This window comes from Lygodium microphyllum, chromosome 7 (assembly GCF_053477565.2).
Source record: "Lygodium microphyllum isolate KBCC chromosome 7, Lygodium_microphyllum_v1.1.10, whole genome shotgun sequence".
NCBI lineage: Eukaryota > Viridiplantae > Streptophyta > Polypodiopsida > Schizaeales > Lygodiaceae > Lygodium > Lygodium microphyllum.
Genome location: NC_141141.1, coordinates 163,449,362 through 163,464,581, shown reverse-complemented (window position 1 = coordinate 163,464,581; position 15,220 = coordinate 163,449,362). Strand labels below are relative to the sequence as shown.

At 46.4% G+C, this 15,220-nt stretch overlaps 1 protein-coding gene, 1 non-coding gene and 1 pseudogene across 3 annotated transcripts in view; 2 read left to right on the top strand and 1 right to left on the bottom strand.

Moving 5' to 3' along the window:
• SEC10 (exocyst complex component sec10) overlaps positions 1-15,220 on the top strand; it is a 109,819-nt gene that overhangs the window by 16,331 nt on the left and 78,268 nt on the right. The window contains exons 4-6 of one of the 2 annotated variants that reach the window (XM_087682196.1): positions 7,640-7,741; positions 7,901-7,951; positions 8,104-8,209. In XM_087682196.1, the coding sequence (XP_087538322.1) occupies positions 7,640-7,741; positions 7,901-7,951; positions 8,104-8,209 (259 nt within the window). Of the gene's footprint in view, positions 1-7,639; positions 7,747-7,900; positions 7,952-8,103; positions 8,210-15,220 lie in introns of those variants that run through there. The other variant, XM_087682197.1, reaches the window with a different exon arrangement.
• LOC148034202 (U6 spliceosomal RNA) lies at positions 9,120-9,223 on the top strand. The gene has a single exon (XR_015691520.1). It is a non-coding gene; the product is annotated as a U6 spliceosomal RNA (small nuclear RNA).
• Positions 9,396-10,484, bottom strand: LOC148034201 (uncharacterized; annotated as a pseudogene).

Sequence of the window (15,220 nt, the reverse complement as noted above, 5' to 3'; positions counted from 1 at the left end):
AGCCAACCGTCTCTGTTGAGGATTCTTCTTCAGGAACCACTTTTGTAATAGGTTGGCAGGAGCGTGGGCTATCTATGCTTCATTCCCCTTCCTTTGTGCAAGGCCCTCCAAGGCAGATTTCTATTGCCACATCTATTCCTACTTGTACACCATCTATTCTATATGTTCCATTCCATGCCCCACCATCTCCTTTGGTGGCTCCCTCATACCTCCCATTCCTTTCCGAGGAGGACGATATTGATGATGCGACTATGGATTCCCTAGTGCTTTATGTTTTAGCGGGGGCTTCCTAGGATTGTGAGGAGTTTATTTAGGGTTTCCAATCTACTTTGGGCCTTTCTTTTATGCACCTACCCTTATTCTTTGTCATCGAGCCACCATTCCTTGTTGCTTGGCCCTTGGTCCATGTTATTACTATGTAGCTTCTGGTGCTTGCGATTGTTTGTGACTATTGTTCCCTAGTTGGGTTAGAGGCTTGGCTCACCCATCCCTGACTAGAGTTTATAGGAGTGATTCGGCCTCTCCTTTTCCATTGTCGTTTGCTGGCTTTCCATTTGATCAGATTTTTATATGGAGAGGGAGACTTGCTCCTTGGCCGGCATTCTTTATTGATGGGCTTCATTGGCATTGACACTCTTTTTGCCACCCTTAGATTCGTATCTCCTTTGGCCTTCCACTACATCCGGGATTTGAGAGGGGGTGTTAGCAATCGTGTGTGTCTTGTGTGACTATCTCGTGCATGTGAGCCTAAATTTGAGTCAGATGAGGACATTAGGAGCTCTAACATTGTCTTTGTCTATCAGTTTATGTGTTTTAGACACTTTAGGTAGGGGACACATTAGTGCATTTCTTTTTGTGTACTTCGCTATTTTTTAGAGGTTTGACCACATTTAGGGTTCTCCCTCTTTTTTGCCTATATATAGTAGTGTGCCCTCCTAGTTTCATTATCCATCATTGATCCTTTGTGATCAGCCAGCCCTCCTCATTCTCTTTCTCCTGCTACCATCTGGCACCCACATTGATGCGTAGAGTAGTGTGTTGGGGTTGACTATTGTAGCATTGTACCTTTAGCCATTGCAGTCACATTGTTCCTTCTCTCTCCCGCGTTTTTGTTAGAATTTTCCGATTCTATGGGCAACGCCCAATGTAATTTATGTGGTGTGGACACTTATTACAGTGTCAATGTAAGGTGTGTACACCTAGTGTCTTAGAAACTTAAAGTAGTGACACTAGGCTCTAGAGTAAAATAAACCTAACTCTAGTTAGTTGGTGGAAGGCTGGTTAGGTCAACCCTTGACCTAAACATAAGTTGTACTTTCACTCTATCTTTCATTCTAGCAAGTACACTCTACTCTTTTTGCTTCAACTCACTCTCTTGCTATAATTGTCTTTCCTCTCTCTCTCCATAGCTGGCTGCCATTTTCTAACATTTAGAGCAGCTCGTACACGCGGATTCCATTCAGCCACTGTCAGCCGGTGCCATCCCGCCCAAGGTCCTACTGTTGCCAGCTTGGTTCTTAGCTCGAGGAAGAGTTTTCAGCTGCTGTGAGGTGCTGCTGAAGTGGAGGAGGAGCTGTAGCTGAGCTGTCTCTTGTCTACTCTAGATCTGTCCAGTTCAGCCATCAGCACTAAATCTGTCCATTTGCTCCAAATTTGTCCAGCTCAGTCATTTGCTCCAGATCTGCTGTTTTCAGCCTGTGTGCAGCCGTGCACAGAGTCTAGTGCGCAGTCCCACACGCAACCTTGCACGCAGCCCGAGGAGCTGCTGTTTTGGAAGAGCTGCTGCTGTTTTCAGCTCTGCCCGCCATTTTCTCAGCTCTACCCGCCATTTTCTGTCTTGCCCGCCAATTTCTGCAAATCCTAAAAAGTGCAGAAACCCTAATTTTCAGATTTGGGGTTTTCTCGAAATTTCTGGAATTTCTAGTCTATTTCAGCCATCTCTTCTCGAATCTCAGCTTGTGCTGCCCAAAAAATTGGGGCTTTTGCTAATTTTTGCTCCTGGAGTTCGAGTTGACAACCAATTTAAAGAAATTTCTCAATTTCTTGGACATTCTCACAAAAAATTTGGGGCTTTTGCTCGATTGGAGGCCCTTTGCGCAAATTGTTACCAAACTCATAGACATTGCGTAATTTCTTTCACATTGGCTCAAGAAAATTTGGGGCTTTTCAGTTTTTTGGATCCGGCATGCATCACGAGGTAAATTTCAGGTGCTGTTCACTGTTGACACGCATCTCGAGGCAACATTTTTGCAGAAATTCCAGCTGTAAGATACAAATTTCTTCAATTTCTTTGAAATTTTGGAAAGAAATTTGGGGCTTTTGCTCGATACACACTCCAAGGCAAGCAACAAGGAGTACAACAACATTTAATTGCTGTAACAGTCAGATTGGGCAGAGAATTTCGGAAAAATTTTGTAAAGTTTTGTAAGAATCAGCATTAAGTTACTTTATTTTGTACTTTGGTGGGCGCACATTTCGAGGGGGTGTGGTATAGCAGTATAGTGCCGTAATTTCCTAGCTGAGTGTTGATTTGGGTGGCATTGTACACAGTTTGGCATTTGAGTGACAGTTTGGTACTTGTTTCTTAATCTCGTGGGGGATTTTGGTACTCTAAGGAGTATACTCTATACTACTTCAGCATTGTAGTATTTGGCTGTAGATTTTTGTTTATTATTGACAGCATGGCACGCCAGGGGAATAATGATCAGAGCAACATCCTTGGTGTGCTCACTCAGGAGGACAAACTTGATGGCTCAAACTACCCACTGTGGAGTTTTATGGTCCGTAACCTTTTTGTGGCGAAGGACTTGTGGAACTATGTTACAGGTGATTTGCAGTGACCAGGAGGTCTTGCACCTTAGACACCTCAGTGTAACACTCGAGGACAAGTTGCTGGTGTTGCTAGTGGTGGTATTGATGCTGCTACTGTTGCTGCCCCTCCTCTCCCTCCTACCTAGGATCAGAGGAAATGGGACTCAAAAGATGCACATGCACTTTCTTTGATTACCTTGTCAGTGAAAAGGACAGTAATTCCGCACATTCGGTCTTGTAAGACCTCAAAATCAGCATGGGATGTACTTGAGCGTATGTTTGCAACATGTAATGAGTCAAGGATATCCTATCTCTGTAGAGAGTTGGCCAATGTGACCATGGATGAAGGTGATAGTATGACAAAGCACCTTACTCACATATAGGATTTGCGTGAGCAGCTACTCAATGTTGATGAGGTCATTCAGGATGCTGAATTGATAAATATCACACTGAACTCTCTTCGAGAGTCATATCTTGGTTTCCACATCTCTTTGATGTTGTTGGGTGGGACAACAGTCCCTTATGTTTGTGGAGTTGGAAGGCCTCTTGCTGCAAGGGGGGAACAAACTCAGAAGAATGTGGCATTGCGTTCAAGTAATGTGGCTATGCTTTTCAAGCTCAAAGGCAAAGGAAAAGTCAAGCAAAATGTAAAAAATCAGCAAAAGGGTGATGCTAGACAGACATCAAATAAGGTTGTCCGAGACACAGAAAAGACTAAAAAGAAGGGGAAAAGAAACATTAGCCAGCAAATCTACTGATGATGATACTTCAGCCAGCTTTGTAGGGGAGGACTGTGCATTTCTCACATGCAGTTAGGATTCTTCAATGGCTGATTCAACATTTAATGTTGTTGAAACACAACAAACATGGCATTTTGACAGTGGGGCGTCAAAGCACATCACTTTCAAGAAGTGTTTGTTTACCTCTTTGCATTCAGCCCTTGTTGGGCAGCGTGTTACATATGCAGACAACAGTAGTTATGATGCATGTGGCATTGGGACAATCACTATTACTGTTGCGGATGGTTGTGATTTCATGCTTTTAGATGTCTTGTTTGTACTTGGCATTACAAAGAACTTGTTGTCTATCTCTACTTTTAATAAGCATGGCTTTCAGGTCATCTTTGAGGATGACAAATGCATTGTTAGAGACAGAGAAATGGATTATGCACTTAGGCTGTTTGGCAGCCTGCATAAGGGTCTATTTTTGTTGGATACATATGACAGATAGTCTGATGATGCTTTAGTTGTCACTACTCTCTCACCCGCTATGCAAAATGCGGAGTTATGGCATGCCCGCTGTGGATACATGAGCTTTGGGAGTTTGATGACCCTTCAGAGGTGTCATATGGTAGATGCATTGCCTCCAGTGGGGACTCCACCTCCTCATGCATGTGAGGGATGTATTTTAGGCAAGATGCATAGGTTTGCCTTCAAAAAGGATGGTGCAGCGCGTGCTGTCCGAAAAATGTAGCTTATTCACTTTGATGTTTGTGGTCCCATGAGAACACGTGCACTTGGAGGTCATCAATACTTACTTACATTTATTGATGACTACCCTCGGTATACATGGGTGTATGGGCTGAAGGCAAAATCCTACGTATTTATGCATTTCAAACATCTTGTTGCAAAGCTTGAAGTTGAAACTGACTTAAAAGTGCACACACTTTGCATAGATAGAGGGGGGGGAGTACATGTCTCGTGCTTTTGAGACATATTTGCTTGATCATGGCATTATGCATCAAGCCACTGTTAGAATGACTCCTTAGCAAAATGGTGTTGCTGAAAGGAAGAATCGGACTCTTATGGAGATGACTCTATGCTAAAAAGCAAGGGGCTACCTCATAAATTTTAGCTAGAAGGCCTTTAGTGTGCAAATCATGTGTTGAATTGTGCACCCACTAAGGCATTGAAGATGATCACACCGTTCGAAGCTTGGCATGGCAAGAAACCCAAAGTAGACTACTTTTGGGTGTTTGGTTGCATAGCCTATGCACATCTTCCGAAAGAGCTTTGTGGGAAACTTGATGACAAGGTTGTAAAATGCATATTTATTGGCTACAGTTCGAAGAGCAAGGGCTATCGCTTGTATGAACCACGTTTGAAGAAAGTCTTTGTCAGTAGGGATGTTCTATTTGCTGAAAATGCTGCATTTTCACATGATCAGTTTCAAATGCCAGCCACCCATGACATTGGTGATGTCTTTGAGGGTCTTTTGCCACTTACTTTGGAGTCTGCGCCTGCTGTAAATGGCAAGACAGACTTAATACAACAAGCTGTTGCTGCACCATATACTCCCAAACAACAGGGTATTGATGATGGTTTGCCACATGCAATGGAAGAAGCAGTGCAGCATGAAAGGGCTGCTGTAAATGCAGCCAAAATAGTCCCAAGATGGCTGTTACAGACTCTCCAAGAGAGTAAAATGGATGCTCCTATACCTCAACGCACTAGAAGGGCCGCCAGAAATGCAGCAAATGATGCAAGGGGAGGTACATTTGATTGATTTTACGGAAGTAGATGATTGTGATGAGCATGTGTTTATGAGCTCACTATTGGATGATGCTGAGCCTACTTCCTTGGACGAAGCTCAGCAAGATGTACATTGGATGCCAGCCATGCAGGATGAGTTAGACTCTATTGCCACTAACTCTACATGGGGATCTTGTGGACTTACCACCTGGCAAGAAGGCATTGGCACAAAATGGGTTTTTAAACTCAAACGCAAGGATGATGGTACAATTGACAAGTATAAAGCACGGTTGGTAGCAAAAGGCTATGCACAGAAGAAGGGCATAGATTATGAAGAAACTTTTGCTTCTACATCCCGTATGAGTACGGTGAGATGTGTGATTGCTATGGTTGCAAATTATGGCTGGAAAATACATTAGTTGGACATTAAGACAACATTCTTGAATGGGGATTTGCATGAGGATGTTTTTGTGTCACAACCTCGAGGGTTTGTGGTTAAAGGGAAAGAGCACATGGTATGCAAGCTGCATAAAGCTCATTATGGTCTCAAACAAGCTCCTTGTGCATGGTACTCCAAAATTGATACTTATTTGGCTAGCAAAGGGTTCAACAATAGTCCAACTGCTTCCATTCTATACATTAAGAATGAGGGGGAGGGGGACTTGCTAATTATCATTCTTTATGTAGATGACATGTTGCTCACTGGACCTACAGAAGAAAAAATTGCAGATTTTAAGGCTGAATTAAAACATGCATTTGCAATGTCAAATATGGGCTGCCTACACTATTATTTGGGGATTCAATTCACCCAAAATCAGCACGATATCATCATGTCACAGTCGCAATATGTGAATAAGTTGTTACATAGGTTCAGTATGCAAGATTGCAAACCTATGTGCACTCCTATGGAGCCAGGCTTAAAGCTGTCTATGGATGATGGTGAAGAGATGTTTGATATTGCAATTTACAGCCAGGGCTGTTGGCTGTCTTATTTATCTTTGCAACACACGCCCTGACATTCAGTATGCAGTATCTCAGGTGAGCAGGTATATGCATAGCCCGCGGACCATACATTGGCAAGCTATTAAGCGGATCTTCATATATTTGCAAGGTACTCAATCACATGCATTATTATTTACTAGGGGGAGAGACTTGCCCTTACATGCTTACAGTTATTTAGATTGGGCTGGTGATGTAGACACTAGGCAGTCTACTAGTGGACACTGTTTCTTTCTAGGCTGTTCATGCATTTTATGGCTAAGCAAGAAACAACCTACAGTGGCTACCTCGTCTTGTGAGGCTGAGTATAGGGCAACCTTCACGGCAACAGTGGAATGTGTATGGTTGCACAGTTGTTAGTTGATCTACATTTACCATTGGAGGGTCCTACACCCATTCTTTCTGATAGTCAAAGTGCTATTGCAGTAGCACGAAATCTCGTGTTTCATGCGAGGTGCATCATCATTATGTCAGAGAGAGATGCTATGCAAGAGAGATCAGCTTGATGTATGTACCCACACAGAAAAATGTTGCAGACATTTTCACCAAGGCACTACCACGCGAGAAATTTGAGGCTTTTCGAAAGTCCTTAAACTTGTTACCCTTTGGTGATTGATCATCCTTGTACTTCAACACATTGGCACTGCAGGGGGTTTCTATGGGCAGTGCCTAGTGTAATTTGTGTGGTGTAGACACTTATTAAAGTGTCAATGTAAGGTGTGTACACCTAGTGTCTTAGAAACTTAAAGTAGTGACACCAGGCTCTAAAGTAAAATAAACCTAACTCTAGTTAGTTGGTGGAAGGCTGGTTAGGTCAAACCTTGACCTAAACACAAGTTGTCCTTTCACTCTATCTTTCATTCTAGCAAGTACACTACTCTTTTTGCTTCAACTCACTCTCGTGTTGTCATTGTCTCTCCTCTCTCTCTCCATAGTTGGCTGCCATTTTCCAACAGTTTTCTCTTTGTCTCCTTCTCTCCATGTTCGCTTTCCTCTTTTTGTTGTGCACTCTCACAAAATTGTGAGGTGTTTGAGTATAAGGAGGGTAGTAAGGGTAGGAAGGGGGACAGGGTGGGTAGGCAGGTAAAGTTGGAGATGGATCCACAAGTACTCGTAAAGCAGGCATGGGGACTCCCAAACTCTGTACTATTGTCGGCTAAGACATAGTAGTCTTACCAGCTCTCCCACTAGGAATTGCCATGGAGGCTTTTGCTAGCATTTGTATGCAAGTTTCTTTATTTTTGAGAATTCCAGCTAATCAGGTAAAGCTTTGATTCTTATGGTTGACATCTGGGGGATAACTCTCCTTGTATTTCTCATCTAGTTGAACTGCCACCTAACGAATTTGTTGTTTGTAGTTGGAAAAAGGGGTTGAATCATTATTTGAGAGCTTTGGTAGATTGGATTCAAGAATATCAGGGGTTGGCCAAACTGCAGCTAGGATTGGTGATCACTTACAGGTCTGGTAAGAGTTTTTATTTGATAAAATCACTGTTTCTGAGTCCATACCAAAAACCTTTTCAGATGATGTTGTCGTCATCATTTTTTTCCCAGGGAGGGGAGCAACTTTTGTAGTTCTAAAGCATTAAACTTTAATCAGATTGATTGGGTTTTTGTAGAGTGCTGATGCTCAAAGAGAAACTGCGAGTCAGACTATTGAACTTGTAAAGGTAGTTCCAGACTATTGAGCTTGTAAAGTTAGTGTCTGCAAATATGTGTGATGGCATAGATTCTTTGCTATTTTTCTTTGTATCTGGAAATCTGTGCATGTTTCATTCCTCTTGGAAGTTCTAGAACTAACTTGAGAATCCTTGGTGGTTAGTATTTGATGGAGTTCAATAGCAACCTTGGAGACCTTATGGAGTTGTCTCCATTATTCTCTGATGATAGCCGAGTTGCGGAGGCTGCTGCTGTTGCCCAAAAGCTTCGTAAGTGTCAATTTTACAGGTTAATTCATGGCAATCAACCTCATGCATACAAACAAGCTGCTTTTGTTGTGTAAAGTACTTAAAGCTGTTTTTGTTATGCAAATATCTGTGCCTGCATGTACTAACTATGCTTAGTGTAATGTCTAGTTTGATACAAGCATCAAACTCATGCCACTTTTTCACAAAATCATAAGCACTTCCTACTTTCTGGAACCCCTTTCTAGGTTATTATGTGGCTAAAAGTATAGCTTTTACCACATGCATATATAGTATGGTAAGATGTTGATTCTCATGTGTAGAGCAGTCTTTATCAAGATCACGGTTTAGGAGATCCAGAGCTGAGGGTTTTGTTTCAAGGTTCCAAATATCAGAACCTCAGCTTAATGTGTGTTCAGATTGGTACAAAAGCTGAGAGATAGTCTTGGATCCAGCTGAGCATGAGCTGATTGTGTGATTGCATTTGCATTTGTCAGCCCCATTATTAGATTTGATGGTGGAGCACACAGAGAGAGAGAGAGAGAGAGAGAGAGAGAGAGAGAGAGAGGGTTGTTGCTTCAGCTTCCTCGTTCTCTCTCTGCTGCTGGTGTCTCACAACAATGGTGACAACAAAGAAAATAACAAAGGCTCAAGAAGGTATTAACAACAGGCTTGCACTTGTTATGAAGAGTGGCAAGTAAACTTGGGATATAAGACTACATTGAAGTCATTGTGTGGTGGCAAGGTTCAATTGGTCAGTATTGCAAACAACTGCCCACCTTTGAGAAAGTCAGAAATTGAGTATTATGGGATGCTTTCAAAGACTAATGTACATCATTATACTGGAAACATTGTAGACCTTGGCACTGCTTGTTGTGTGTGTGTGTGAGAGAGAGAGAGAGAGAGAGAGAGGGAGGGAGAAATGAAATGATGAGTCTCTTTGGAGACATCTGATAAAATTGGAACGATACAGAGAAGATTAGCATGGCCCCTGCGCAAGGGAGGGAGAAATGAAATGATGAAATGATATATTAACGTCTATAAAAGGCCAAAATGACCTATGAGACCATGAGTTACAATCTTGTGTATGATGGTACATCTGTTTGGGCAAAATATGTAGCACAAAGCAAAATACGAAAGGAAACTAACTATGGCTATGTGTAAAACATAGAGCTCTATCTAGTAACAATGAGCTCCAAATGGTACAATCTCATGTGGGTATGGAGGGCCTAGCTCTAGCCCGAGCAATAATCCCCTGTATCCGCCTATGAAGGTGTCGTCGATGTCTGTGTCGAGGCTTAGAATGTTTGGATCGGCTAAGCTGAACGGCTCGATCAATCAGTACTCCTTGTCTGTGTGTGGACTGTGGTAGTGAGAGAGGCTCTCGTGTGGATTGTGGCTGTAATTGTATTGAAGTCTTCTGAGTCTCCTTTGCAAAGAAGTCTGTGAGGTGCCTCTGTGAGGGGCCTTGGTGTCCTGGAGCAGCTGTACTCCTGAGGTGCATGCCACGAAGCCGTGGTATCTCAAGAAGAAAGAGGCCAAGGCATTGCTGATCAGTAAAATCCATGACTCTGGATAGTGGTCCAAATCCGTCTCTAAAGAGACAATGGAAACGACCATGGACCTCATAATATGCTGGGCAGTGGCAGATATAATGCTCCTCTGTCTCTGGCTCTAATTGGCATGTCTAGCATATGCCCTCCTTTGGTGGGATGGATCTATATCTGCCAATCTCAATCTCTAGCTGATGTGAGGAGGTGCGCAACTAGCCAATAGTACATTTGATCCCATGGGAAAGGTGGGTGTCCATGTATCTCGAGCGAACAATAAATCCATCATCTGTAGTACGAAGGAAATGATTGCAGTAGAAAGCCATCTTTGTCCCTAGCTCCTGCCCTGGCATCAACCATGTCCGCTTGATATCCAACTGGGTAAGATCCATCCTGATGATCTTGCGAATCTCTAACCTGCTCAGATCAAGAGATGGTGCATGAAGGGAGTACTGGAAGGGGGGTAACTTGTCCATGCTATAGCCGTGCAGCTCAAACCACACCGACATCTGTGCATACCAACATGAAGTATCACCCTTTTTGGCAAGCTGCCTGGAGGACTCAAGGGCCAACCGTGCATATCTGTGTCTGGGTAAGTCCCATAGGCTATGTATGTATGTGACCGATCGGGTGAGGGCCTCTACCACAATCGGTGTAGCTGCTAGCTCGGCTCTGATGATCTCATGTGGCACTGAGGCCTTACATCTGATCATCATCTTGGATATCATGGACGCTAGGGGTTTCTCCATCAATCTCCATTTGTCATAAGTGCGCCCTGATTTGCTATGGTGGTCAAGACTGGGCCCCCATATTTGTACTCCATAAAGTAGTGTGGATGTGACTAGCGTATCAAAGAGCCATAACTTGGTGCAGGGTTCTTGGAATTGCACCTGTGAGCACATCCTCTCCAAACCACCTAGTGCTGTGTATTCGCGAGTCAGTCTAGTGTCTGTTGCCTCTCACATAGAAAAGGTGGGCCTTGTGAATAAGACTCCTAGGTATGTATAAGAATCCACATACTCTAGCTCCTCAAATCCATATGTGAATTTAGGTGCTGATCTCTTGACCCACTTGAGCCTTGTCCAGAGACCACCACTTTCTTTATAGAAAGGAGGGTCCGAGAGTCCATTGACAGACTTAGTAGAGGAAAGGCACAATATCATGATGGATTAGTAGCCGAGCACTTGATCCATACTAGAGATTTGGTGGTAGGATTCCTAGCTTACTTGTTTAATGCTGTATTTACACTTTCCATTTCAAGGCGGAAATGCACTGCATCTAGAAGACCTACTCATAAACCTTTTATCTTCTAGGTGATGACGAGCTTAGCAACCGTCATGTCCCAAGCTTCCCCCCTTGCTCCGTCAGATTGCGCCAACCCCCCAGATCAAGTGCGCTATCAGCGCTCGACACGCTGAGAGCCCCCCCCCCCCCCCCCCGCGCGGCCAGGCCTTCCTCGCCAGGCCTTCTTTCCACTGGAAATCAGTAGTCTCCACCCCCCCCGCGATTGATCCCCCTACCCTCCAGTTGTTCCATCTATCTGCAGTAACTTTCCCACACCCCCCCCCCCCCCCCCCCCCCCCCAGGTAGCACCACGACGTGATTGGTTGTTCTCGCAGAAGGGACGCGCAATTGAAACCTCTGGTCAGACGCCGACGCACTCAATGAGTGTCCCCCAGTCAAACACCTTGCGCGTCGTCCTCTCTGAGGAGCAGATCTTAGCCGTTCGAGCTAAGGAGCTAGAGCTAAAGGAAACAACGATTTATGGTCAAGTAGTAGGACATTCTCCAGCCAGGGCCCAGCTTCGGGACTGTCTTCACTCCACGCTGCGTATCGGCACAGCGCAGATTGTGGAGGTGGTCCTACTGGGCCAAGGGATTTTCATGGTTTGGCTTAGTTTGGCAGACGCAGCTCGCGAGTTACTTGCTAGTTCACCATATGCGTCCATGAAGGGGGTCATATACATGGTCCCTTGGTACAGTGGCTTTACTGTGGAGGCATTTGCAATCCATAATAGGTTTCTTCGGCACCTGGTCACCCTTCTTTTTCCCGGCTTGGTGATAGAGTATCGCCAGCTCGTGGAAGATTTTAGACGTCTCTTCGGCAATGTTCTTCCCGCATCTTTCGCGGATGCAGTGACAGCAGTAGGAGTCCCAAAGGTATGGGTGGCAGTGAAAGAGGTAAAGAATATCCCACAGTTCTTAGAGATTGAGGTGGGCGGGCACTCCTTTAGGCAGCAGGTCATTGTGACAGGGCAACTAGGGCAGTGCCTGTGCTGCCACGACTTTGGGCATTAGGCAGCAGTTTGTACGTGCTTCGGTGCCAAGGCGGCTCCGCTGACTGGCCAGCAAGTGGACGCTGACGGTTTCACACGGGTCCAGAGACAATAGAGAGGGAGACGAAAGGAGGGGCGCGGCCAGCTCCTCAGACCCAGCCTTGGAAGCAAGGAGTAGGTGGCTGTGTGACGCCCCCTCGGCAGAATAATCCATAGCCCCCCCTGCCCGCCCCACCTGGCAGGACCGCAGCCCCCCACATCCACCACCCGCACCACAGATTACCTCACTTGAGGTCCCACAGCCCCCCCCTCCCCCCACCATCTCCCCTACCAAGCACTCCCCACCATCTCCCCTACCAAGCACCCGGTTTAGGTGACCTCCCCCAGGTTCGTAAGTCAAGGAGGGGCAAGGCCCATCTACTAGCACCACTGGATGGACCAAACTATATGCCTTTTTTCTTCAGTCCTCTCACTCAGGGGAGTGGACTACTACACAGGTAAAGGAGGAGTTAAAGAGTCAGGTGGTGGACCACATCTCCTAGTGGATGGGAGAAGAAGAACTAGCACTGTTTGCATAGCAGTGGCCTTACTGCATGATGGACATTAATTGGTGGGCTAGCGCCGAGGTCCCTCACTTGAGCATCATCTTTCGAGCCCCTCCTCAGCGGAGAGCTCTGAAGGATGCGATCGAGTGGCCCCTAGCACAGGCGGTCCGATTTTACCAGTGTATAGAGTCACGACTTTTAGCATGGCTGATAGATGCATTGATAGTACCACCTGGAGCATCTATCATCCCTATGGTCTGGCCAAGGGCCACTATGGGGGACTGGAGCTCACCGTCTAGATGGGCGGCAAAGCGTACTTGCATGCCTCATAGTTTCTCCTCCTCATCAGCTGCCCCCACACCGAATAGATGCCTGTTCAGTCAGTCACAGGTTTCCCCATGAGCCTACACCTTGCATCTTGGAATGTGAAGTCTCCACTACAGTGGGGCACGTGGTTCCAAGAAGTTGATTGTTCGGCAGGAGCTGCAGCCTGCCCTTGCCGGATGGATCAACATCTTACTTCTATGGGAGCACAAGCTCACCTCTACCTAGGCCCATCAGGTAGGGAAGGTACTTCCGGGCAGCTCACACACTTATTGGGAGCACGCTATAGGTGCTCATGGTAGGAGTGGAGGCGTATGCGCCTCTATTGGCCCAAGTCTCACTGCCTATGTACGAGACCACGGGACGATAGTGGCAGGGAGGGTTCTTTGGATCAGATTGGATATTGGGGACCCGTGCCTTGGAGTCCTCAATGTCTATGCCCCTACGAAGGTTAGGGCACGCAGCAAGTTCTAGGTGGAGATCGCGGATGGACTCCCAGAGGCAGACTCTTGGATTGTTGGAGGAGACTTCAACAACCTGGAGGCTTTGGAGGACCAGCAGGGCAGACGCAGAAGCTACCAGGGCATGGTTGGGGAGGAGCAGGAGGCATGGAAGGTCTTTCTGCTGGCAGTAGGAGCACGTGACGCCTGGAAGGACCCTGCTTTCCATAGGAGGGAGAGGTCGTTGGATTTCTCTTGGGGATATAGGCGGCTTGGAGGAGTCTTGCTGGAGCGGTTGGATAGGTTCTATGTGGGAGAGTGGGGAGGTTCTCGTGGAGGCCAGATTGAGTAGTTGGCAGGCACCACGTTGTCCAATCAGTGCCCAATTCTCCTGACACTTGATCCCCCAGCATCCGCCTTAAACGCACGCTCTTGTCGGATCCCTGACTCGATCTATAGGAGGGAGGAGGTGACGAGACAGATAGAGCAGATTTGGACTAGAGAGTGGGGCGGGAGGGACCGGATAGCAGAGGAGGTTGCAGAGGTGGTATCCGAGTTGAGCAGAATCTGCCAAGAGGTAGCCATACAGGCTAGGCAGCAGAGCTAGGAGGAGGAGAGAGCACTCCGGCGGGACTTTGCAGCCACGCAAAGACTGTCATAGGAGGCACCAGGGGATCCCACCCTCCACGTGCAAGAGGTGCGCGTGCGAGCAGCCATTGTTGGCCTAGAGGACAAGCGCTTAGAGTTCTCTTTTCGAACCTCAGCAGCTTTTTGGGTGCGGAAGGGGAACACGATGTGCAAGGAGTTCTTCCAGGTGCACCAGCCTCGCACTGCAGGAGAGCAGATACGTAGCCTTCGGGATGAGTATGGGAGGACTCATTCTAGCCCAGACGAGGTGATGGAGATTGCCACCGACTATTACACGCGCCTCTTCTAGCAGGAGAGAGCCTCAGCTAGAGGACAGAGGTGTAGATAGTAGGTCTGGGATCACACTCCGTCCCTTGTCACAGAGGAGATGGGACGCTCCCTCTTAGCCCCCTTCACAGAGAAGGAACTAGAGGAGGCTTTCCACACACCGGATGGGCAGAAATGCTCGAAGAAGGATGGCCTATCTAAGGCCTTCTTCACTACCTACTAGGAAGTGGTGAAGGACCCCCTATTGTTGGCTTTCCAGGAGATTTTCACTTTAGGACAGATGCCTGAGAACCTCTCGGCAGGCCTTATTAGCCTTCTTTCCAAAGGGGGAGACCGGCTGGAGCTTTGCCAGTGGAGACCGATCACCTTGTTGTCAGTGGCCTAGAAGGCACTGGCAAAGATGATTGGTAGGCGACTACGCCCTGTGCTTCCAGACATCATCCACGACACACAAACAGGCTTTGTCTAGGATAGAAGCATCCTAGACAATGTATTTACCTTCTTTGAGGCGACTGAGTGGGCTTAGCACACTGGGTAGAGACTGGCCATACTACTCCTGGATTTTGAGAAAGCTTATGACAGGGTGCACTGGGATTTCCTAGAGGGCACCATGGTGAGGTTAGGATTCCCTCAGGTTTGGATTCGCGGGGTCTCTGCCCTTTATAGATTGGCCACCAGCAGGGTTCTCGTAGGCGGAAGGCGAGGGGAGGAGTTTCGGCTGGAGAGATCGGTTCGATAGGGCTGCCCCCTGGCCCCATACCTGTTTCTACTCTTTACAGAGACGATGTCTCACTTCCTCAGGTCACGTGTGAGCGGACTACACGGACTCCGACTTCCAGTGAGAGAGGAGACTGAATTGTTAGACTCAGAGTATGCACACATCACTCTACATAGAGGACGATGAGTTGATGTTGGAGAGAGTGAGGCTGGCTCTTGACGTGTTCTGGTTAGCAGCGGGAGTGAAAATCAACTGGCGAAAGTCGGTT